Source organism: Indicator indicator, chromosome 19 (genome assembly GCF_027791375.1).
Source record: "Indicator indicator isolate 239-I01 chromosome 19, UM_Iind_1.1, whole genome shotgun sequence".
NCBI lineage: Eukaryota > Metazoa > Chordata > Aves > Piciformes > Indicatoridae > Indicator > Indicator indicator.
In genome coordinates, this window is record NC_072028.1 from 18,951,849 (window position 1) to 18,977,057 (window position 25,209).

The window sequence follows — 25,209 nt, forward strand, 5'->3', positions numbered from 1 at the left end:
AGTCCCAGCTCCCTCAGCCTCTCCTCATAGGGCTTGTGCTCAAGGCCTCTCCCCAGCCTCGTTGCCCTTCTCTGGACATGCTCCAGCAATTCAACATCTTTCCTAAACTGAGGGGCCCAGAACTGGACACAGTACTCAAGGTGTGGCCTAACCAGTGCTGTGTACAGGGGTACAATGACCTCCCTGCTCCTGCTGGCCACACTATTCCTGATGCAGGCCAGGATGCCATTGGCTCTCTTGGCCACCTGGGCACACTGCTGGCTCATGTTCAGCTGCTGTCAACCAGTACCCCCAGGTCCTTTCTGCCTGGCTACTCTCCAGCCACTCTGACCCCAGCCTGTAGCTCTGCATGGGGTTGTTGTGGCCGAAGTGCAGCACCTGGCACTTGGATTTGTTGAATGCCATCCTGTTGGACTCTGCCCATCTGTCCAGCCTGTCAAGGTCCCTCTGCAGAGCCCTTCTACCTTCTAACAGATCAACACCTGCTCCCAGCTTGGTGTCATCTGCAAATTTACTGATGATGGACTCAATCCCCTCATCCAGATCATCAATAAAGATATTGAACAGGATGGGGCCCAGCACTGATCCCTGGGGGACACCACTAGTGACAGGCTGCCAGCTGGATGTGGCACCATTCACCACCACTCTCTGGGCTCGGCCCTCCAGCCAGTTCCTAACCCAGCGCAGAGTGCTCCTGTCCAAGCCACAAGCTGCCAGTTTGGCCAAGAGTTTGCTGTGGGGGACAGTGTCAAAGGCCTTGCTGAAGTCCAGGTAGACTACATCCACAGCCTTTCCCACGTCCACCAGGCGGGTCACCTGATCATAGAAGGAGATCAGGTTGGTGAGGCAGGACCTGCCCTTCCTAAATCCATGCTGGCTGGGCCTGATTCCTTGGCTATCCTTCAGGTATGCAGTGATTGCCCTCAAGACAATCTGCTCCATGATTTTCCCTGGCACTGAGGTCAGGCTGACAGGCCTGTAGTTCCCAGGTTCTTCTGTTCGTCCCTTCTTGTGGATGGGCATCACATTGGCCAGTTTCCAGTCTTCTGGGACCTCTCCAGTGAGCCAGGACTGGTGGACAATGATGGACAGAGGCTTGGCCAGCTCATCTGCCAGCTCTTTCAGCACCCTAGGATGAATCCCATCAGGTCCCATGGACTTGTGAATATCCAAGTGACTCAACAAGTCTCGAACTAATTCCACATGGATTTCAGGAGTACAACACTGCTCCTTGACCCCATCGAACAGCTCAGGAGGCCAGTTATCCTGAAGTCCTCCTGCCTTACTGTTGAAAATGGAGGCAAAGAAGGTATTTAGAATCTCAGCCTTCTCCTCATCCTTAGTTACAATGTTACCCTCCACGTCCAATAAAGAGTGGAGGCTCCTCTTGCCCCTCTTTTTAGCATTAATATATTTATAAAAATGCTTTTTGTTGTCCTTCACGGAAGTGGCCAGTTTAATTTCTAACTGTGCTTTTGCCTCTCTAATTTTTCTTCTACATGATCTAACAACATCCTTAAACATATCACTAGTTGCCTCCCCCCCTTTCCAAAGGCGATAAACCCTCTTTTTTTCCCTTAAATCCTTCAGGAGCTGCTTGCTCATCCAGGCCGGTCGTCTTCCCCGCCGGCTCGTCTTACGGCATGTGGGAACTGCCAGTTCCTGTGCCTTTAAGAGCTCCTGTTTGAAGTAGGTCCAACCATCCTGGACCCCTTTGTTCTTAAGGGCTGTTACCCAGGGAACTTTCTGAATAAGTTGCCTGAACAACCTGAAGTTTGCCCTCCGAAAGTCCAAAGTGAGGGTTCTGTTACTGCTCCTCCCTATCTCCCTGCATATTGAAAACTCCACTATCTCATGGTCGCTGCACCCTAGACAGCCTCCGACCATCACATCTCCCACCAGCCCTTCTCTATTTGAGAACAGCAGATCAAGCAGAGCCTTGCCCCTGGTAGGTTCACCTAAGAGCTGCATCAGGAAGTTGTCATCCATGCACTCTAGGAACCTTCTGGACTGTCTCCTCTCTGCTGAATTAAGTTCCCAGCAGTTGTCTGGTAGGTTAAAGTCCCTCACTAGGGCAAGGTCTAATGATCTTGAGACAGCTTCCATCTGCTTATAGAATATCTCATCGGCCTCCTCATCCTGGTTGGGTGGTCTATAACAGACTCCAACCAGGATGTCAGTTTTGTGTGGCCTCCCTCTGATTTTAACCCATAAGCATTCAATCCTTTCATCTGCAACCTCGAGTTCTGAGGCATCAAAGGATTCCCTAATATACAGGGCCACCCCTCCTCCTCTTCTCCCTTGCCTGTCTCTCCTAAAGAGCTTATAACCCCCCAGTGCAGTACTCCAATTGTGAGAATCGTCCCAACAGGTTTCTGTAATGGCAACTAAATCATAGTCTTCCTGGTGAGCCAAGAGTTCCAGTTCCTCTTGTTTGTTGCCCATACTGCGTGCATTGGTGTACATGCACTTCAGCTGGGCTGCTGATTTCACCAGTTTGTGTGGTCCTCCCTCCTTTCCAGGGAGACTGGTTTCCACACCCACCCCCTTCAGACCTAGTTTAAAGCCCTCCCAATGAGTCCTGCCAACCCCAGTGCCAGCACCCTCTTACCCTTTCTAGATAAATTCAACCCATGTTTGACACCCAGTCATACCTGTGTGATACTTATGACAGGCTGATACCATGTTAAGATTAGAGGCTTTCCTTGTGTTATGAAATCCTCCTATTGTCTGTAAGAGGATTTCTGCTATCATCCATCCATCTGTGTGTCACTTAGGTATTTGATTGGACGTTTTTCTACTACACTTGTGTATTTGTGTTGAGCTGTGCACTCTTGGGTGTTGAGGATGGAGCGAGAGAGAGGTGGTGATATGTTTATTGATGTAAGGCAGTGGGTTAATGGTAAATGCAACAGTGGCTTAGCAAGGTTCAATGGCAAGGTATACTTCAGTATTTGCTACATAGAGGACAGGATCAGAAAAAACTGTCAGGGAGACCCTCCCATTGAGTCATGAGGTTCAGAAAGGACCCTCTTACATTCTAAACTCTTCTGAATCCTCTTACATTCTAAACTCTTTCTCAGAGGGGAATTTAAGTCTGTCTGGATCTTGACTTAATCCCAGATTTGCTCAATGATTTAGGTCTAAAGGATTATATATACACCGCCTTTAATATCACTTAGCTAAGATTTCAATGTTTCAGTATGCTTTCTTCTAATTAATTTACTATCTGATGCAATAAAGATTCTCTCAGCCTTGAAGAGTAACCTTGAGAGGTGTCCCTACTCAAGGGGAGATCCTGGCATGCAGCCCACTGCAGTGGAGGAATGCTCAAAAGGCCCTGGGTTGTCCAGTACTTAGAGTAAGAGAACTGATTTATAGGCATATTTACATATGATATATAAATAGAGTAATAGAATTGTTAGGGTTGGAAGGAACCTCAAGGATCATCTAGTTCCAACCTGTGATGGTTGCCACACTGTAACACAACTCCCCTGCCATGTGCAGGGACACCTCACACTAGACCAGGTTGCTCAGAGCCCCATACAGCCTGGCCTTAAAAACATCCAGGAAGGGGGCATCCACCACCTTCAAATTTGGCCTGAGCTGGACATTGGCTGTTGGGTCATCTGTCTGCCCTGAATCCAGATGACCAGTCACATCTATCTAGACTGCCATTGGGTGTTATCACTTGAGCAGGGTTATAGGAAGTACAGGTCAGGTTGGAATGGGGGGAGAGGTCAGGTGGAATGGGGGGAGAACACCATGGCATCAGGACACAGCTTAGTAAGGACACTTTACACTAAATGCACTTTACTTTCAAGATATAAAAGCATCTAAAGCTAAGTGGTACTCAAAATCCTTTAGCAAGGTTTTATGGGAAACTGAAAAGAGCGAATAATTTCATTTTTAATTTTTTCTAAAGCTGTTTCATTGTAACAGTTTGAATGAACACAGGTGAAAAACTTCATAAAAATTGGAGGGATATGTGGTAAGTTTGCATAATTCTAGAGATGTGTGTAACTAAAATTATTTTGCTAAAGCCACTTTTGTCTCGTTCTGCCTTAAGATCAATGTCTGCCATAACATCTGACCTTAATGGGAAAGCTTTGATTCAGCAAAGAGTTTGAGGAAACTAAGAATTGTAACAAACCCTTTTCTCAGCAGAAGTATTTGGTCATGTGTCTGCTCTTAACCATGAGTGCAGCTGGTCTTTTGTAACCCCATGTATACTTAGACTCAAATTAAAATCCATGAAGCAGAAAAGCAATTCAGGATAATTGTTTGAAAGTGATTTTTTTGTTTGTTTGTTTTAACCTTGCCAAGCTTGTATGAAGTACAATTTCTTTCCCAGTATAGTTGTGCTATAGTTGGTATTTTTATTCACAGGCTGGATTGAGAAGCTGAATAAAGTTTCAGGTGTACTCATGTAGACTGAGAGTAGTGGTTTTGGTAAGTGATGTGAGAAACTGAAAATTCGTTTTAGAATGGAGTGAAGCATGTCATGTTCCTTGTGGGTTTTAATCTTAATTTTAAATAATTTAAGTGCATACATAAAATGTTCTTTCTTGGTGTTAAAATTTTGTGATATTTAGATGCCACTGAGATTATTAATTTTTTTTTCCACTGAACTTATACATTCTCTCAACAGTACAGTCAGTGGAAAGCATTTGTCCAGAAACTCAGTTCTCTGGAATCTTGCTCCTTTGCAGTGCATTTTGCAGTGCCAGTCAGCATGCTGGTGCAATTCTAGGCCAGGAGCTGATTTCTTAAGTGCCATAAAACATTCTCATGGTAGTGTGAGACTATTTTTCAGAGGCACTGACTTTGCAATGCATTCAGTGCTGAGTGCCAAGAATCTAGAATCCCTTACAGCTTACCATAATGGAGACATCAAAACATGAGCAAATAGACAACTGGCACATGGTTTATTGTTGCTGCTGAGACACTTATGAATATCTGGCTAACTTTCTTCATTGTCACTAATGGAAAAGCTTTTAACAACTCATTGGGCTCAGGGATGTCAAAAGGTTAGGGAAAGACAACAGGGAGAGAAGAATAAAGACTTTAAGGTAGGCCACAGTGAAAGATGGAGTAAGAGACAATAGATGGAGAATGTAATACAGCAGTGACTTAGTTTTATATTGAGATTGCTGGCCTGAAGTGGAGAAGCTGAATTCAAAGGCCAGCAGAATGGGCTGCTTTTCTATCAAGCCTGAATACAAAAGGGGGTTTGACATTGCAGTATGGGTAGCAGGCACACAGAAGATTTGGCTCTCCCAGGCTCAACAACTTTGTCTTTGTTTCCTGGTTGCAATAAGGGTAGGGAGTATTGTTGAAGTCCTCTACATTACCTTGGTGTTGCTTAACAACCTTTGTGTCTATTGCAGGTTAGCTCATTACATCCACTGTCTGTGCATGTACTTTATCTCTTTCAAATAGACATGAATAACAGCCACTCCTGAGACAAACCTACTGATGACTTTACATAAGCTCCTCATGTCTGTTTTTTTTTTTTTTTTTTTTTTTTTGCAGGTGACAGAATAAGAGCAGATAAAGATCTGGCCAGGGGATTTAGTGCAATATGAGCTCTTTGTGCTTCAGGACTGTATTTACTGATGGCCACCTGCCTCCTGAGGTACAAGGTGAGAACATGCTTCCTCCCACGTGCTTACTCTTCAGTTGTTTTGCTGAGGTTTCTTTGTGAGCAAGAAGTATCCAGAAGGTCTCCAAGGGTTTCCACTTTGCTTTTTATCAGGCACACAGGTGATGGCATTAGTTTCAAGAACAAGCTGCGCAATGCAGTTTCATTCTACTTCACACTTTTTCACAATTCCTGTGTCTTATCTCACACTCTGGCACAGGTTCAGGCAAAGAAGCTCAATCAGAGTAGGGACTATCTTGAACTGGAATATAACATCATAATAAATTGTCTTGTGAGCTCAGTGCCTGCTGGAAAATGAAGCAGAGCTAGTGCTAGGAAAGGATGGAGGCCAACCAGAAGGGTGCTGCATAAACCTATGGTTATTCTGTGCTCAGATTACTGGATGATGTGCTGTTTTTATCTCAGTTTGTGAGAGGTCTGGAGAAGGAAAGGCAAAACAAGTTAATATAGGGTATAGAACAGTTTCTGTGTTGGGAATGAGTCAAAAGACTGAGAGGAATATAATGGAAGTATATAGGGCTGAGTGCTGTAGAGAGGGATCAGTAATCTCCCTTCAGTACTAGCCCTAGAGACCACATGTAAAATTACTGGGAACTAGGTAAAATTAAATGGAAAGTGCTAGAAAGTGAATAAACCTCATCAGATCCCAGCCTGTTCCTTCACCTGCAAATAGCTGGAGGTAGAGGAAGACACAAGACAAGCATCAGCTGTTCATCCCCTTCTCTCTGTGAGTGTCTGCATTTGCCCGCTGCTGAGGATGGAGTACAAGGCTTGATGACCCTTTTGAGTTAGTCTGGCCTGTTTCATGTCTGTGCCCCTACAAGCAGTGCAGGTAGTGAGCTCTGGATGCAAAGTGTGAGAAATCAGGCATGTGTTCAGGCACAGCAACCTGCAACAGCAGAGACAAGGACAAGCTCCCCGTGACATGGCAGAATAGCTCTGATCTGCAGTTATGGCCCACAGCTTTGCATGTTAACCTTCAGAGTGTCAGGAATGAAAAAGAAGGCTTTAGATAACACCCTGGTCAGAGCTCCCAGCAAAGTGATATCAAAGACAGCCCATGTTTCTGGTCACCTTGGTGCCATAGCATTTTGCCCTGCTGAGCACTATTAGTCTGGACTGATAAGAGAAAGTCAGGTACTTCATTGTCACAGCTCTACTGCATTGCTTCAGTAGACTCCTTAAGGTAAAGGGTCACTTATTATTGTCCTCAGGATCTTTGGTAGAGGTTTGGCTTGATGATTCTAACTTATTGTTTTCATAACCAAGACAAATATTGACCAGGGAACCAGAAACACCTCCCTCCCTTTCATCCCTGCTTGGGACAATTTCTCTGTGGAAAACCAGAAACATTGGGGCACGCTGCAGCTGGTCTGACAGCTGCCAAAAATGTGAGTGAAGTACAAATAAGTTGTTTCTTGCTATAGAATAGCTATTGGCAAGGACATAGAACTAATGTAGAGTCTGTCATCTCTAGTCCAGAAATAGCTGCTTGGTAGACAAAGTAAAACACCCCAAGCCCCCCTTAACAAAAACAAACAAACCCCCAACCAAAACAACAACAAAACAAACAACAACAAAAAGAAACACACACCCTCCAAAATACCCCAAACCAGAGAAACAAACAAACCCCCAAACAATACCAACAACAAAGTCATTCATGCAAGAAAATATACCTGAAACAGGAGGAGAAGCAAGGCGGACACCTTTAGTGAAGTTTTTCTCAGCAAACAACTTGAACAAGATTTTCAGGGGATTTTGGGTTTTGTTAGATGCTGAATATGTGCATTGAAAGAGAGTTGTTGCTGCAGCAGCATTGCACACACGTTTAATTGACCTATGCTCAGCTTTAAGCTTTGACATGTGCAGAAATAGATGACTGTCAGCAAAACTGGAATTACACAAATCACTTGGTATTTCTAAAACCACTGCACTGGGGAATTAATTACTGAATGGCTTTATTCTTCTGCAGAAATTCTTGCTGTAAATTCACTCTGCCAAATCTTGTCAGAGTTCATAGTGATTATTTTGTGTGTTCCTAAACCACAGAATCCACCCCAGAATATATGCATGTATGTCAAAACAGCACATTCTATTTTACAGCAAGTGGCAGCTCCTTTCATGTTGCAGCCACCTGAAACTAGTCTAGAAACAGAGCTGTCAATTGCAGGTGAGAAGGCTTAACCTGTGAAATAATTTTGTTACACTTTAATACATTACTGTTGTATTGTGATTAAGTGATTGTCTTAGAAAAAGACACTACTTTATCCAATTCCATGCAGAACAGTTCTAAGGGACTTCACTCCTGGCAGTCAGTGTTACAGCATGTGGTGCTACTGTGAGGAGAAAATTTGGGTCTAAGAAAAACTTGCATTTGAGTATATCACTTCAGCTGATGTTTCAATGTGTGTGAAAGTCCTGTCAGGAGGAAGGGACTCTCATGCTGAAATACCTTCCTAAAGGTAATAACTTGAAATAACTTCCTAAAGTTACAGCAGAAAGAAAGTATTGCATGTCAGAAACATCAGAATTGGTAATGTGGATCTAAGCAGCATCTACCTCAGATAGCCAGTGTTAGCTGCTTAAGAGGAAGATGAAAATAAACCCTGAGTTACAGGATAACTCTGGCACAGTCCTTTTGTGAACCCTCACAGCTCAAATGTGTTGTGCTCTGTTAACAGAAATGCTTGTTTTTCTCTGAGGAAATTAATGTTGGCTGTGTTAGCTCTGAATGCCCTTAGCTCCATGTGTTGAGATGGGACAAGGTGTGATGTGTTTAACCTAAAGAGAAGGGAGATTTAAAGTAGCTATAGGGAATAGATATTTTACACTGAGGGTGGTGAGACACTGGCCCAGGTTGCCTGGAGAGGTGGGAGATAAGCCATGTCTGAAACCATTCAAGGCTAGGTTGGAGGAGGTTCTGAGCAACCTGCTCTAGTTAACGATGTCCCTGCTGACTGCAGCAGGGTTGGACTAGACGACCTTTAAAGGTCCCTTGCGACCCAAACCATTCTATGTTTCTAAGCCTTTCAGGAATGGTACTAAATACTAAATCTTGATTAAATGACTCTTGATCATTATGAAGTAAAAGATAGAAAACTTCCAAGTTAGGCTAAAGAGCTGCAGAATTGCTTAAGCTGAGGCAAGGAAATGAATCCAAGAATCTCCAAAAGCTTTCTGCAGCTCTCTTTATGAAATGTTGTGTTCCTGAGTTAAACTCAATTGTGTTACATGCTCCTTTCCCAGTTTTGAATTACCCACTTGCATTTCAAAATTACTGGTTTCCCTCAAGGGAAAGTATGTACAAAAAAGATTCTCAGTGCTCACAGTTAGACTGTACCCCCTACTTCAAGATTTCTTCTCTGGTTATTCCAGTCAAAAGTGCTGTTTTTTGTGGGGTATCTTCTGCTTTGGGGCACATGCTTGTCAAGTTGTCTGACACATCATAATATGATACAGCAGTTTATTAAGTTAAACCATGGGTTGCTAAAAGCAAGTATGGATTAAAAGAAGATAACCGAACACTGAATATAAAATTGCAGAGACTAAAGACTGTGCCTTCAAATGATCCTGCTATCCTGAACTCACGTAAATATTTATGAATATGTTGACATTAAGATAAGAAGAGAGAAAATTCCCTACCAGCTTCATGTGCTGTTTAATCTTTGACTAGGTCATAGCTGCTGTTTGTTTGAAATGAAAGTGCATGTATTTACTTTTTCCCCAAACCACATGAATGTTGAGATCATGGTGGAGGTCTGAGCACAGTGTGTGTCATCCAAATTTTCCTCTGCTGTGCTTGAGGAGCAAAATATCTGCAAAGGCCCAGTCCTTCTGGGAAATGAACATGGCTTTAGTTCCTTGAGCCTAAGGACTTTCCCTCTTTACATCCTACTAGTTTTTGAAAGGAAGCATATTGTGCTGGAAAGTAAAAAGCAGACTAGGTCTGGCTCTCATCCCCATACCCTGTCATCTGACTAGAGAAAAGTGATCCTAGCCTGTTTCTAAGTCAGACTGGGGGAATCTATGCACACCCACTCAGCATTCTGCACTGCTTCTCAGCTTGGACACTTCACATGTGAACTCAGTGACTGTATTTTTGCTATCTCACTGTGTAGTGGGATACTCTGTGCTTGCTAGGAACATCTTATTCAGAGTGTGTTTATACAGACTGGCTAGATCTCTGCTAATGCTCTCTATTCTTGTTCCCTTAGCCTGAACAGATGTGAAAGATCTACCAATAAAGCATTCTTAATATGCTCTAGAGTGCTCACTCAAGTTTTTCCTGCAGAGTAGCCACAGATATGACTGAACGAATGCAGACAGCTTCATAGCCCTCCTGGGTAGTATGATGGATTCTCAATTCTCCAAGTTTATTTCTTAACAGATGTTTTCCAGACAGTGGTGGAAGTGGCTGATGTTTCTGGACAACAAAGCATGGTGAAAATCTTTTTTTTTTGGTCTCACTGATTTAGAAGACAACCCTCTTAGAACAAAAAATGATTTGGAGGTAAGGAGTTGAGAGTAGGGATAACCAAAACTCACTGTTTTAAAATACCTCCAGCAATATGTAGGGTTTTGCTTTTTTTTTTCCCTCAAACAATTTTCCAGGGCACAAAGAAAAACCCTTTCAATATTTTTCTGCCTGTGAGGTCAATGGTCCTTTGAATGACAAATGAGTGCAGTGAACCTTTACATCTCTCCCCTTGCACCCAGCTGCCTAAACACTGTAAAAAGAAGTATGAACATAGCAAAGATATGGCCTTGGCAGGGACAGTGGAAAGTAGGACGTGTACTGTGGGCCAAATCTTTCTTTAGAGGAAGGCATGTGAAAGCATAAACCCATATAGGAAGTCACAAGTGTAACTGGGAGCAGAACTTGCAAAGTTGCCTAAACTTTTTTTTTTTTTTTCTGTCAAGCCTAGCAAATATCTGGGCTTCCCCATGTCTTTTTTACCTCTCATTTAGCAGAGCAAGTAATGTACTTCAGACAGCCAGCTGCTGTCAGAAGTGGGGTGCCAGGACATCTACAGGGAGCAGCTTGTTGATGTGGGTCCAGGTTATGTTGGTGAAAAATGTGGGTTTTTTTTTTTGTAGCTGAAGCAGAAAGAAACCAGGTAAAAAGTTCCAGTATTGATGTCAAGCCATTTATTAACATTAAATATGTGGGTTCTAGTTTTAGTGCATAAGCTAAGGCACTTTTAAGTGGAAGTTTTCCTGTGTGAAAAAGGGTGGAGATGCTATAGGCAGCAACAAAGTGAAGCTGGATTTTAGGTATTGCAAAGAGCTCCTATAGAACCAAAACACTTGGTCAGACTAATGTGAGATTTTGCCTTAGATTAAATGATCTGCACTGGGGGATCTGCACTTAATGTTCTCTTGGGCAGAAAACATGAAGAATTTTTCATTTATGTTTAACCATAATTGAAAGAAACACCAAAGCATCAAAACACTACTGTAGCCCATGGAAGATCACACTGGGAGTGTTTGTCTAATTATGAAAACTCAGCAGAACATGAAGTTGTAATGTGTGAAACAATGTAGTGTGTGATGATAATCAGGCACAAAGTGATGGTATACCTAAAGTCTGGCTAGAGGGGAGGGTGGATGCTAGAGAGGTACTGTAAGAAGTCTGTGTCAGCAGCAGAGGTAACAACAATGATTCTGGCACCAGAGGGGTGTTACTCCTTAAGCTTCCCCAGTCAGGGCTGTCTGTCTGGTTTTTATAGAGTAGGACATGGGTGGGTAGAACTTCATGACCTAAGGTAAAAACCAAATCAATTGGTAACAAGGAATTTTCTGGCAAGAGGGATGGTTCAGGTGCAAAACGTTCTCCCAGAGCAGTGCTATGGCTCTCTCCATTCTTTCTGGCATATTCTTCTGATGTTACCTTGGCAAAACATAGCATCAACTTGTGTAAGTTCTGAGAACTGTATCATGGCTGATCTAAAGGGAACCAAACTGACCTTGACAACAAATGCACCCAGGATTGCTGATAATGTGAACTGCAAAAACAAATGTAATGCTCTACTTCTGTGCCCTATGTTCTATGCAGGTACAAAGAAAGGTAGAAATGATCCTTTTTATTATCTGCAGACAGTCTGTAAAGTCATAGATCCAATATAAAGAAGGCCCAAAGAACTTTGTAAAGAAAGAAGCTTTTTACAAGCCACTGCACAAGTATGACTTTGCCTTTCCTAGATCGCTTGGTGGTGTCTTGCTAATCTAGCATAGTATCCATTTTCTGGATAATAGTCATTAGAGACTAAGCTTTACTATTTTATTTTTAAAAGGAAAAAGTTTGAAGAACAGAGGAGAAACCCTTGCAAAGAATTAATTTTACTGACAGCTTAATAAATAAATCACTTTACTGACCATTTCCAGTTAAGTCTGACAAAGCTATTTGTACCCTGTGAGACAGAAATGTGGATTCCTCATGTCTCAGATGGAGTATAGTGCAACACATCTTGATGATTGAGCCAACAGACAAGTAGTTTAGAAGAATTTGGGGGTTTGGGCTTTGTTTTGGTTGTGGTTTTCTTTTTTTTTTTTTCTTTTTTTTTTTTCCCTGTAAAAATCTGAAGCCCTCTAAAGACCCTTAAATCTCTACAACATTTTTGTCAGTTTGTGCAAAGAGAGAGGTCAGTATTGTTAGTCAGCTGCATACTCTGACAGCTGTGAAAAAAGAATGCAAAGTCATGCTGGAAATCTCATGTGCCTAAATAAAAAAGTTTATACAATCTGAATGATACTGCATGGAATAAATCAGGAAGACAATATCATGAATTGCACAAATTTGTAGGTCGAAGGCTGGTTGCCAGGCTAAGTGCAGATTGCACAATTGCTTCCTCTTCTGGAAAGTTTGTGCAGACAAAGCTTTGGACTGAATTATTTGTTTCTAGTCAAGGTACACAAGGAGAAACAGTAACATTGATGTATTGTCCATCTGCTGTGTTTATGGGGACATTCATTAAAAAGAAGCCCCCAAATTGCTGTATTCAATAGTCTTATTGTGCAAGCAAATAAAGGACAGTGGGTTATTGTTGCACATGAATATGTTCCTGTGAAGAATTGTACTGTCTGCAAAAACATGATAGAGCTTGTGGTTTGGGAAAGATATCCTGGCTTTACTTGCAGAAGTAGAGATTCCAGTTTTCCACAGTCTAGTGGGAAATGGAGAGAACCCCCTCTTATACATAGGGGACAACTTTATTTCAACTTTATTTCTGCAGGTTTGCACACATGGAAAGTCTTCCTGATTTTTACTGCTTGTAAAGCCTGCCAAACCATCATATGGTTTTCTGTTGTATCTATGCTATGAGCAAGTATGGACTTTGAACATCTTTGTTCTAAAACATTTAACGAGCAACACTGTGGTTTGTTGATAATAGCTTTTTGAAAGACCTAGCAACTGGACTTTATTCACCTAACTGAACAAATGCCTTAGCTTAATTTCCCCTTGACTGATACAGATATATTTGTTACCTACCAATAAATATCTGAATAATGTATATAAAAGCCTTTGCCCCTGTCAAAAAAAAAATCAGTATGAGTTATTTAAGAGCTCTGTGCATGCTGGATAAAAGCCCAGACAACTCAAAAGAGACCTTAACCCCTCCCACCCCTCAGTCTGATAAGTATTTACTGAGACAGATTTCCAGAGAAAGCACTGTTAGTTGAATTTTAAGTCAAACAATGGCTTCATATTTTATTAGAACAACTTCTTCTGGCAGAATTAAAATAGGTTATGAAGTATCCTACTTTGATGTGGGTTGTGAGAGTATAGAATTCCTTCTCATGAACTCTTTTTATCTTTTATATCACATGCTTCAAATTATGCATCTCAACTGGGTATCAGCAGTCCTCCTGATTCCCTCGAGATGGTCCTTTCAAAATAGATGGCCTCAGAGATAAAAATATTTTGCACTTATTACTTGAAATGAACACTTTGGCACAAATTTATTTCATTTGGTAAGGACACTTTAAATTTAGTAAGCTTGATTGATTATTGCACTGAGTTGAGTAAGATACCTTGGATGAAAGTCCTGGTATGTTGTAAGTTTTACAAGACATGGTCTGACTCATTTTACTGCTACTGTGCAACAGGTTTGTAACACTTATATCACAGAAGAAAAAATAGAAACTGAAGTCTAAATTTTTAGACCCACTATATCCATGATATAATAATAATGACGTGAAACTAATACCACAAACTGTCCAAAGAAAGAGGAAAGTGATCTCATTTTCTTGGCCTTTTGTAGCCAGGGAGTTTTAAAGCAAGCACAGAGTACAATCCTATCACTTTTATTCCCACCTGTAATTATAACTAGCAGCTCTTCTTTTAAATACAAAGGAATAACTGATTTCTGCCACAGGAAGCATTGCATTTTGTGAAGGATCAGGTTTTATAAAAGAAGATATTTATTCAGAGCAGGGCTTCTACTGTGCATGGCTTCTATAAGCTTGCTTTCAACCCTAGTCATGTCAGCTGAAGATTGCTAGGGAAGATCACTACGTCATTCATTCACAAGCTGGGAAAGGAAATATTCCTGCTGACTCATGCTTATAAGTATTTTCCTTGCTCCACCTCCATTCCTTTCAGCTCCTCCTCTCAGTGCTGGTAGCCTACTATATTTAAACAGCAGTCTTAGAGCAGAGGCAGAATTAAAGGCTTGTGGTTTGGTTGGCTTTCCTGACTGGACAGGCATTTTCCTAAAGATCCCACTTCTTATCAGACCTGCTGCTAAAGGTAAGAAGGCTCTAAGTATGTGCAGAGACCTCTGTCTGGCACAGTGTAACATTGCTTTCTGAATAGCACAGAGGTGTTTCTAGAAAGGTATTACTGTTATGTACCATAAAGTTGGAGGGGTTTTTTCCTACATACTTTAATTGTGTGTGTAGTGTAGCTGGTGTGGCACGTAAGAGTTATAATGCAAGCTAGGAGAAGGGAGAACCAAACTTCTGAAATGTGTAGGATAGTATAATGTGTCAGAACTATTAAAATCTCTGTTTCTAAACCCACTAATGAATTTAATTTTTTAAACTGGTGGAAAAATAGGTGAGTTGAAGAATAAAATAAAGATGAAAAAGGCAGTTGTATTTGTTAGAATTGTTCTTGTTTAAACCCGAATGTCATGGTAGTTCTTTCAGACTCTTCTACTGCTTATATGATGACTGCCCTGTCCTCTTGAACTCTCCCCACGTGCTGTACAGGCCACAGCTGAGGTCCTTATTTCAGTCGAAGTCTTGTTGATGTTATAGAGAGAGAGCTACTTGCATATGGCTGATGTAACTTGGCTTTTTGTTTCTGCTAAAGATCATTTAGTGGAATTTTCTTGCTGAATGCATCTTTGCTTTTCCTTTTACTCACTTAAAACCTGTTTCAGTTTCAGCCTGAAACACAGCAGGGCCCACACTACTGACTTTGTGAGTTACAGTCCCTCCAGACTTAAGGCTGTGTTGGGAAAGTATGTGGAGCTTGGCCCAGAATGGGTTGGGTGCTTCTCCAAGCCAGAACAATTATGTAACACCAAAGATACTGAAATGCCTTGGAAGCAGTAAGGAGATAAATTGTGAAGCTTGCTCCCAAATGAAGAGGAGGAAAGAGACACCCATTTAAAGTAGGAAGCCTAAAGCAGGAGCCAAATGGGGACCAGTGTCACCATGTTGCCTGTGTGAGTGCCCAGCAGCCTGCTCTACGTAAAAGAAGAGTAAGAGCAGTCTTGGGTTTCTTGCTAGCTCAGGCTTTTTCTTGCTGCTAATTCTGTATAGATTTGCAATGAACTTCAATGTCTTGTGTGCTTTCCAATAGCCCCTGCAGCTGCTATACTGTATTACCTGTTCAGGTTATTGAGGTGTATGTGGTCCCCTGATTATAAAACAATCCACGTTTATGTCAGATGGCAGGGAAAGTGAATATTTGGCCTGAAAGTTAAATGCCTGAGATGCTCTGAGCTCAGTTCTACCCCTGGAAGTCAAACCCTTAGCCTACAGGATGAGAATAGCTATAAACAGGTTCAGCATCTGGTTCACTTTCTATTTAAAAAGAAGAATTAACTATGAATTATAGAGATGGCAGCTAGAGGATGTGGAAGAGGCTTCTCCCATTTCTAGAGATGTGTTGGATAAACAAAAGTATCTCTGATAGCTAATGTGTTGACAGAATTGTCCAGTGTCAAAACTTCAGGTAACAAAGTGTGTGTAGCACTAAGATGGTCATTATGGAGTTTTGTGAACTTGGATCCTGAATAAATCCTTGGTTAAAAATGGTCTTGTATGAGCCAGGGTCTAGTAGCTTCATCAGACTAGCAACTGTGCAGCTCTAGCCATTAAAGTTTGGTTCAATTCCAGCAACTGCTCCTTTTTTTTTTTTTTTTCATGTGGCAGAAGATACAGAACAAGTAGAGGAGGGTGAAATGAGAAGAGTGTTATCGCTGAGCCCGCAGATGCTGACTTTGATCTCTATCAGGGTGGCGTAGTGTGGCATAGTGCCATGGCCAGAAGCCAGGGCAACCTTCCTCTAAAGCAAGCAGGACTGCCAGGCTAACTTCTACAGTCTGGTGCCTTTTTTTTGTCCCCTTCAGGCTGCCCCAGAAATATGCTGGCACTAAATGGCATGTCTTTGTGCCCAAGGCCTACAAAGGGGCTCGCAAGCTTGTTATTTATATGCTGGCTGCAATGCTCTCCTGGAACCGTTGCCATGTGCAGTATTGGGTTGGTTCAGCAGTACTTGTTTCCATCAAAAACCCCACGGATGTTGCTGGGTTACCACTGTCTACACAGTGCATACAGTCTTTCTGTGCATGGCTGCTGCAGAGTGCTGTTGAGCAGAAACCTGGAAGATCACTCCCAGAGAACTTGCTTCCTTCCTCCAGACTCCCAGTAGCTTCACATAAATAAAACGTGCACTCTGTGTTAGGAAATATCAGTAAGAAATTGTCTTCCTGTGCAGCAGGCTTGGAAAGGGATTTAGTTGCTAACATGGAGAAGAAACCTCTGCTAACCTTCAGATCAGGTACTGTGGTTTAGCTAGTTTGAAGGGAATGCCTTAGTGGTTGCACCAGCATCCTGTTCTTTTGGTGTCTTCAGCCATCCCAGGCATTAGTGCTAAATTCTACCAATTGCAGGGGGAACTTTGTGGTAGGGAATTTTAGGGGTAAACTTACACAACAATCTGCTGAAGATGATACAGGTTTTGGTTCATGTGGTAGAATCTACCCAAAAAGCTAGGGAAATACTTGGGCAGTTAGGCTGTACTTCTGCAGCTGCCAGGGCTGGGTTAAATATGCTTTAAGAGGTTAATACATGACTCACTATGGACACAACACACTGAAGCATTCATTTCTATAGTGTGTGCCTCTACCTTTTGAGTCTCAATTAAACTGTGAACCTAAGTTTCTTTGAAATCAAACTCTCTTCAAACCTAGATGCTTCAAATTACTTAAATGAGAAAACAACTACTATGTCTTAAGTAGTTATTGCCCTAATAGGCAAAATGCACAAGTCTTGGGCTAATGCTTAGTTAAGTAGTAAAAGGCAACTACTAAGTGTTACTAAACTGTGATCCAAAAATGTGGACAAAGCTGCTAGTTTTAAATTCAATTTGTAGCCTTATTTTGTGCCCCTTTACTTGGATGAACCCAGTCCTCTTGGAATAGCTCTGTCTAGCCCAGCAATGGCTGTGTATTGATGTGCATGATAATCACACATCCTTGCAGGCAAATTCACTTAAAAGGCTCCTCCTAAAACTTGAGATTCTGCACATCCTAAACTCACCTCTAGTTTTCTGGCTGCTCATTCAATTGCCAGAGTCTTACTGCATTACTGTAATTGCTGCTGATGTAAATGTCAGGCTTAAAGCAGAGCATTACATTTGTAGGATGATATTTGCTGCAATATTTGTGTCAAAGGCAGTGATGTGCCAGACCTTCTGGAAGTGTTCACTGCTTGCCTAAGATCTTTCTGCACCTGAAAAGGGTTTGGAGACCATGTCCTGCCGGACAAAGTCATGCCACTCAGTGGATTTTTACTTAGCTATCCAACCTGAGAATATTTTTTTTTTTTATAAAAGACTGCATTCTCTGTAGAATAACTTAAAAGCTTATGCTGAATTTCAAAACCTGAATGTTTATTGTGGTAAAAATAACTTTTCTAGATTAGCCACAGTATAGTTACATTCCCTGGAAAACTAAAAAAGTAATTATTTGACATTCCTGCAGGAATGGCAAAAAGCTTTGATTTGCTATCTTCTTAGATTAGTTTTGTAGACTCCACTCTAGCGACACCTCAGTCTCCAAGATAATGGTGGTATATTTTGTCTAAAGATTTGTTATTTACTTTTTCAGACCTAGAACTCTCTTAATTTTTCAGAAAATAAGAAAGTAAGTTCAGGAACTAAACAGACACTTCTCAGAAAAATAAAACACAACCTCAAAAAAACCCAACAAAACCCCCCCCAACAAATGAGTGAACGAAATCAAAACAAACAAAAACCCAAACAAAACCCAACCCCAAATTATGGAATGGTGCATATTTGAAAATACAGCCAGATTTCCAGCCTTTGGACAGAAGTGTGGAGTGAAGTTTCCTTTACTTAAGCAGTAAATGCCCAAGTTGCTTTTAAAAACAAAAAGTGTTCACAATAATTATGGCAATTTTCTACACAGTGGGGGCAGAAGTGATGATCTCATTAGCAAACTGCAATGCTGCAGTTACAGTCCAGGGTTACCAAACTTGCCAGCTGTTCTGGAGGGACTGGAATTCATGTATGGAAGAGAAAGATAAGGCTGCTCTCCCTTTTTTTCTGGTGTGTAATCAGGGAATCATCCTTTTGGTTTTGGGGCAAGGGAAGAAAAGATAAGTAGGCCTTTCTGGAGTGTGGAACTGTAATGTGATGGTCTGCAATGCAAGGCTGATGCTTCAGATCAACCTGGGTCTGCAGGCTGTAGTCATGAGGGGTTTTGCCAAAAAAGCTAATAATTCAAAACTTATTTGTTTTGACAGGTAGATTCCAGAACCTAAATGCTTCCAGACAGGAAGATGTATGCATCAAGGACCAGACCCCCACATAAGAGTGGGTTTGACCCACTGCCTGTTGTGATCATAGGTAAGCTCTCTCTAGCCAGCATTCATGTGTTCTCTTCTGTTGTTGCTTTGGACTCGCTGTCTCCAGCTTTTGTTCCATGTGTTCTTACTCAAACCAGAAATCCCCTGACTGCTCCTTCTGCATCCTTTCACTGTCAGCCAAATTCCAGTACTAAAGAAAAGACCACTGAGAGTTGTGGGAAATAGAGAACCAAGAGCTGACAAAGTGAAACACATACCTCTCTTCTTCACAGGAAAATTGGTAACCTTTTGGGCATCACTTCAGCTGGGCCTGGGTTTTCTCTGTTGGCTATTTAGAAGGGTTTGAAACCCTCTCACTACAGATAATCAATGTGCAATGAAGTGATTATCTATAATGCTTGAATTGAAAGTGGATTTGTGTGTGTTTGGAAAGTGCTTCAGATACTGTTGAAGCTGTGAAATTTTTCACAGAATTCTTTGAAAATGCAGGTCAGCTACACTGCTCTTTGTACAGGTTTAATGGGAAAAAGCTGTGGGGTTTGTACCCATTTAGAAAATAGGTCATGGACTAAGGGCCTTGTCTCTCTTCCAAGAGGGGAGCTTTGTAACATGAGGTGATTCTTGGAGCAAAGCAAAAATAGTGATGTCATGCCTTCCCCTCTGACTGTTCTGGAGCTGTGCTTGGGTGCAGGTGTTGGCCCCTGTTCCTCTAAGGCTGTGTTTAAATGCCTTGTTAGAGCTAGATTCCTGCCTTATCTGTCATGTGAGTTATAACACTCAAGAGAGCTAGTTCAAAGTTAATGGACTGCAGAAGTCATACTTAATCCTTGCTAACAGTGAACTTGACAAGGAAACCACTGCCAGCAGGCTCTAATCTGCGGGTGAATTTGTACTGCTCAGTTGTACAAGCCTTTAAGTAGCAGGGAAGATATTTTGGTATGTCCCTAGTGTACCTACACAGGAATCCAGGGTGGATATGTCACTAAAGCCTCAGGCACACCAGTGTGAAGATGTGTACTCTGAGGAGGCTGTTGGGCTGGAGCAGATCAGCTGGACACTGCACACAGATTCCAGCTACTTGAAAGCCCCAGAGGCAGCTGTGCTTCAGTCCATCCATATCAAACTTGGATGTGGTTCTGAGTAAATGCTGTGTTGCTGAATCTTTTGCATTCAGGTGATTAAGTCTGGCTTAGGTACCTCCTTGTACTTCCTAAAGCAAAGGAGTAACCTGAAGAGTTGAATTTTTACTATAGCTGTGGCTTAGTTTGCTTTTAATTTCTGTTGATGTTTTAGATAACTTTCCTGCAAGTGGAATATTCCAGACCCTGACATGCAGCTGCTGGTCCTTGCTCAGCACAGCAGACTTGTGGCTTGTCCTGCCCTTCACATAGCTCAGCTCAGTGTCAGCTTTACAGCCTGAGCCTCCCTCTATCTCAGATCTCAAAGCAGCAGTTTTTGGTCCAGCCTCTCACGCTTGCAGCAGGGGCGTTGTGCCAACACAGGCTGCTGTGTCACTTCAGCTCTCCTTCCCTGCATCATCACTGCATGATGTAGTGGTGGTCAGTCACATGCTGGTGAGCAGCAAAGTCTGAGCAGCCAGAGGCTGACACCTAGTTATGTAGACACTGTAAAATATTAAACATGCTGGAGAACAGTTATGTGAAAACTTTCCAGAGGCTACTCTAACTAGGCTTTGGAATCACATCTGTCATTTTTTTTTCCTCTGGCTATCGGGTAGTCAGCAGGAAGAGTTCAGTTGTGCAGCAATCTTGTCAAAGTTTGTGTTTTGGAGGGTGGTCTTGGCATTGAAGGGAGAATTCTTTTTCCTTAATACACTGTCTGTAGCACCATGATAGGGCTAGCTCCTGTTTGAAAGAGTCCTCAAGACCTGTTAGTCCAAACAGCTATTGTTAGATATCCCTTACTACTGGCATTTCTTACAGAACAGAGCTGTTTCCCCTTCACCTCAATAGTAATTTTTGTTTCTGGTCTTATTCTGTATCCTGTGCCATATCCTTTGAATTGTTCTGGATGTATTAGAAAGGTTCCTCAAAGAGCTACTCTCCAGGAGTATAAATTCTTCTCTGTTGGGTCTTTTTAGGGAATGGACCTTCAGGAATCTGTCTCTCATATTTGCTGTCAGGCTACGTCCCTTACTTCAAAAGAGACTCTATTCATCCTCATCCCATTCTTCAGAGGAAACTGGAAGAGACACCTGATGTCTCCATTTTGGACCAGGTTTGTGTGAAGAGAAACAGTATAACACCACAGTAAAGCATCCTGGGGGTATACTATAAGCAAGAATCTCACTTGAATTTTCAAAGTACACAAACAAGAATGAACCTTGGGCAAAGTACTTTCAGCTGTTCAGATCTCTCTTGTATGAAATGTCAGCATTGCTGCTAAGATCCTTGAAGTAGTTCTTGGGCAGTAACATGGTCTGTGTGCCAGTAGATGAGCTTCACAGAACACCAAAACCACTGACTGGAAATACTGGATTAACAAGCAGTCTGCTTGCTAGTGGGACATGCCTTTTGAGCATCTCATCTTGCCTCTCTTTAGGATCTGGAGTATCTCTCTGAAGGCTTGGAGGGACGATCCCACAGCCCTGTGGCTCTTCTGTTTGATACTCTTCAGCGCCCAGACACAGACTTTGGTGGAACAGCAGAATCTGTCCTCACTTGGTGGCATGAGACCAACAGAGCCATTCCCCACTTGGTCCTTGGCAGAAATGCTCCTGGGGGTGCCTGGCATGTATGTGAATTGAAGCCTAACTGCTTTGATCTTGCATGTTGTAAGATGGCCAGATGTGGTGACTGGAGAGGCAGAAGCTCCTCTAATACACCAATCAGCCACACTTGATTTTTATGTAGAGAAAACTGAAAGTTTAAAAGGAAAAAGAGCTTGAGAGGCAGTCTGTTGTTCTTGTTGGAGAACAAGGATGGTTTCATCCATGACAGCAGATCAGAGGAAATAATTGATTTCATGCTCTGTGCAGTACAGAAACATGATAAAATTGCACTTCACTTCTTATGTTTGGACAACTGAAAGTCATTTTACTGTGTTTCTCATTCCAGTCTATTGAGGGCTCTATGATTACCCTGAGCAGAGGTGAATGGATGGGTCTCCCAGACCTCCCCTTCAAAGACTGGCTAAAGCAAAAAAGAAGGTAAGATCTATGGTGTGATTATCTGCAGACATCCAGAAGTTATTTGGGAACCTGGGGTGGAGTGGATTTCTTGAATGTAACTACCTATCTGTTATTGATGATTCTAGTGAGAGAAAGGACACCCTCCCACCCCCCAGTAAAAGTCCATTCTGCATTCAGTGATTTGAGTAAAGTTGCAGCTCTGCTTGGAATGTGTCCTTCTCAACACCCTCTGGGGAGATGGATCACAGTGACCATAAGTTCTGGAAAAGATGTGGTCACCTGACTGCTGGGTCTACTGCTGCTGTCCCTGATAAGAAGTACTGTGCAGTCTCTGAGGTGCTTTTACTCTTGAGATGTGTAACAGTCTTTAACATTCAGCAGTTAAAAATGAAATAGAAGCAAGATGAAAGAAATATATAAAGGAGCAACCATCTTCTTAGGGATAGGCTTTGTGCCTAGAGCAAGGTGCCTCTGCTCAAACAGCTTGGGAATGTGAGTGTTAGCTCTGTATACTAGGAATAGCATTGCTGAGGTCAGGGAACCTGGATAAATCTTCTCTGTCAGTGCGAGGATAGAGGGCTCTAGAATGCTTTCAATGGAAGAGGGGAGAAATTCCAGCCTCTTACTTAATCACTGCTTGACCTTTGTGCTATATTTCAGAGGCCTCAGAAACAACAGAGCCACAGCAGAAGACATTGCCCAATATTACCAACACTATGTGACGAAGAAAGGGCTGCAGAAGAATTTCAAATGTGGAACTGTTGTGACCTCTGTGCGGAAAGTGAGTGCAGAAAACATCTCCAGCCATGCACAGAAAGACCTGGAGGTCAACAGTGACTCGCTCTGGAACTTCAATGAGAAAAGTGCAGAGGTCTTCCAAGTAGATGGGTTTTTCAAAACTGTGAAAGGTGACAAAGAGCCCTTTTCCATCTATGCAGAGAATGTGGTCTTAGCTACAGGAACATATGACAGTCCTACCTGGCTTGGAGTGAAGGGAGAGAACCTTTCCTATGTCCATCACCAGTTGTCTGCCCTAGAGGAAGCAGTGAAGAACAATAGCATTGGCATCACATCAGATCCAGTCTTGATTGTAGGTGCTGGTCTGACAGCTGCTGATGCAATTCTCTTTGCTCACCACTGCAATATTCCCATAATACATGTTTTTCGGAGGAGAGTCAGTGATCCAGGTCTTATTTTTAACCAGCTCCCCAAAATGATGTACCCTGAATACCACAAGGTCCATCAGATGATGAAAGAACAAACAGCTGCTTGTGCTGGGCTCTATGAGTGTTATGTTAGCCTTCCTGAACACCACGTGCTATCCTTTGGCAAGGACAAGAAATGTATCTTTCAGGACAAGAATGGCTGCCAGAAAGTTTATAAGATTTCCATGGCTCTTGTTCTAACTGGCTCAAACCCCAACCTCTCCTTTCTGCCAAATAATGGCATTGACTTGGCAGTGGACAATGGCCAACCAGTCAATCCAAAGAGGAATCCCATAGATGTTGACCCATTTACCTATGAGTGCACTCAGGAGAAAGGGCTTTATGCTCTGGGACCTCTGGCTGGAGATAACTTTGTGCGCTTTGTTCAGGGAGGGGCTCTGGCTGTTGCCAGCTCTCTGTTAAAGAGAGCAAACAAAAATCCCCCCTAACAACAAATCCTGTGCTGTCTGAATGGGTTACTGCTGTGTTCATAGAGAAGCAAGTCATCTGATTTGTACATCCTCAAATGTAAAGCCCATTCCTCCTATTCTCCAAGGGTCTACAGAGAGTTGCTAAGTTATTGAGCTGAGTCATCAAAACACAAGGTGGGCTTCACAGACAGCAGTACCTTCAGTCCCTGGGCATTCAGCCCCTTTCCTGCATTGCTGAGGGGGCTTTGAATCTTGTCTGGAGAAGTAGGGAGCAGGAGAAATTGCACTTCTATGTGACACCTTCCAGGCTGCTGAAAGTTGAATTGAGGAACAATCAATGTTAATTATTTTCAAGGCTGACAAACCTGTGTCTGCCAGCGTCTTTACAGTGTTTTTTCATGGAACAAAGTGAGTGACATGGGTTGGTTTGGCCCTGGGGCTCAGCTGTGTGTTCTTATTTGACCTGAAATCACTGACAGATGCTGAAATCACAGAAATCACTGACAGATGGGCCATCTCTGGCCCATGGAGTGGTGGCACTCTGCAAGTAAACTGACACAGAAACAGTCAAAACTCTATCGTCTCACTGACACCAGCAACAAGTCACATGCAATATCACAGGAATCTCTCGTGCTAAAAAAATTGCTTTTCTCCTTCTTGAGAAGGAATGGTACTGATTTACAAACCCTTGGTTTGCCCTCTTGCAGCTTTCTGCTTTCTAACTCCTAAAACTGCAATAGCCAAATTCTTGGCAGCTGCTGTAGAGAGAGAGGAACTAATGGGGAGCTACTGGTCTGCCTTGTAACTGCCCAGATACTGTATGGGGCTTCTGCTGCACAGACTATTTCAGTAAAATGCAATATTATATATTGAATTTCTAATGTAATGTGATTTTGGATTTTATTTTTTTAAGAATACTCTTTGTGTACAGGGGAAATCGGCACAGTCACTTTTGATATTTCTATGCTATGTATTGCATTTTTTTTTATACTGATTTTCTAAAATATTTTTATTGCAAAATGTTTTGTTACAGGCTTTCAGGCAGTGTTCTGAATGAGCTGGGGTGGGTGGGAATGATACCTTCTGTCACCAACAACATTCTCAGCAGGGCCTTTCATACCTCTCAGGAAAAAAACAGAGTCATAGCTAATCTTATTTGATGTAAAGACAGACTCTGCTCCCTGTGCTGCACTGAAACTGCCTGTACGAGGTGCTATACCTGATTTGGAAAGCTGAGTATGTGGAGGTGGGCTGTTTGTAAACAAATCTCCCTCATGGTGAGGTGTATAGGAGCTTCTCTGTGGGGTTGCTCTATCACGCTTGAATATTTTTGTCACTGACTATTCTTGTATGAAATTTTCCAATAAAGTGCTTTCAAAATTAGTCTCTGTTTGTTTGGGTCAGAGATTCAGAGTTAAAAACAGAGAAGATCTAACAAACTGTTCACCAGCTTCTGGCAAGAACTCAGGTATGCTTTGTGCCTGCTGAATCCTTCATTGTTCTGCCCCTTAGGAACATCTCACTATGGATTTGCTTTTTGTGCATTTTCCTCTCACCAGTAGGGTGAAGAACCCTTTGGCAGTGTTTGTCTCTTGTGGTGCTAAACTACAGTAGAAAACCAAGATGTTTGCCAAGCTTGTTCTTGGCTAGAGGATCTTTGATGACTTTTGTTTTACTTTCTGTCTTCTTGCC

General features: G+C 42.3%; 1 protein-coding gene across 4 annotated transcripts; it reads left to right on the forward strand.

The window, feature by feature from the left end:
* Positions 1-14,296: 14,296 nt before the first annotated feature.
* Positions 14,297-24,883, forward strand: OSGIN1 (oxidative stress induced growth inhibitor 1). Of its 4 annotated transcripts, XM_054389889.1 has the most exons (7): positions 14,297-14,414; positions 15,052-15,339; positions 18,668-18,770; positions 20,832-20,968; positions 21,293-21,484; positions 21,808-21,899; positions 22,542-24,883. In XM_054389889.1, exons 3-7 carry the CDS (start codon positions 18,686-18,688, stop codon positions 23,533-23,535), a joined length of 1,500 nt encoding a protein of 499 aa, XP_054245864.1. In that variant the 5' UTR covers positions 14,297-14,414; positions 15,052-15,339; positions 18,668-18,685; the 3' UTR covers positions 23,536-24,883. The 4 variants fall into 4 exon arrangements, with proteins under 4 accessions (XP_054245864.1, XP_054245863.1, XP_054245866.1 ...); XM_054389888.1 differs by lacking the exon at positions 15,052-15,339; XM_054389891.1 differs by lacking the exons at positions 14,297-14,414; positions 15,052-15,339 and adding an exon at positions 15,365-15,375.
* The last annotated feature ends 326 nt before the right edge of the window (positions 24,884-25,209 follow it).

Bases quoted from the DNA above. Each gene is read 5' to 3' on its own strand.
- OSGIN1 (XM_054389889.1), top strand. From the start codon at position 18,686: ATGCTTCCAGACAGGAAGATGTATGCATCAAGGACCAGACCCCCACAT. The intron at 18,771-20,831 runs GTAAGCTCTCTC...GGGTCTTTTTAG, and splicing joins ACTGCCTGTTGTGATCATAG to GGAATGGACCTTCAGGAATC. The intron at 20,969-21,292 runs GTTTGTGTGAAG...GCCTCTCTTTAG, and splicing joins ATGTCTCCATTTTGGACCAG to GATCTGGAGTATCTCTCTGA.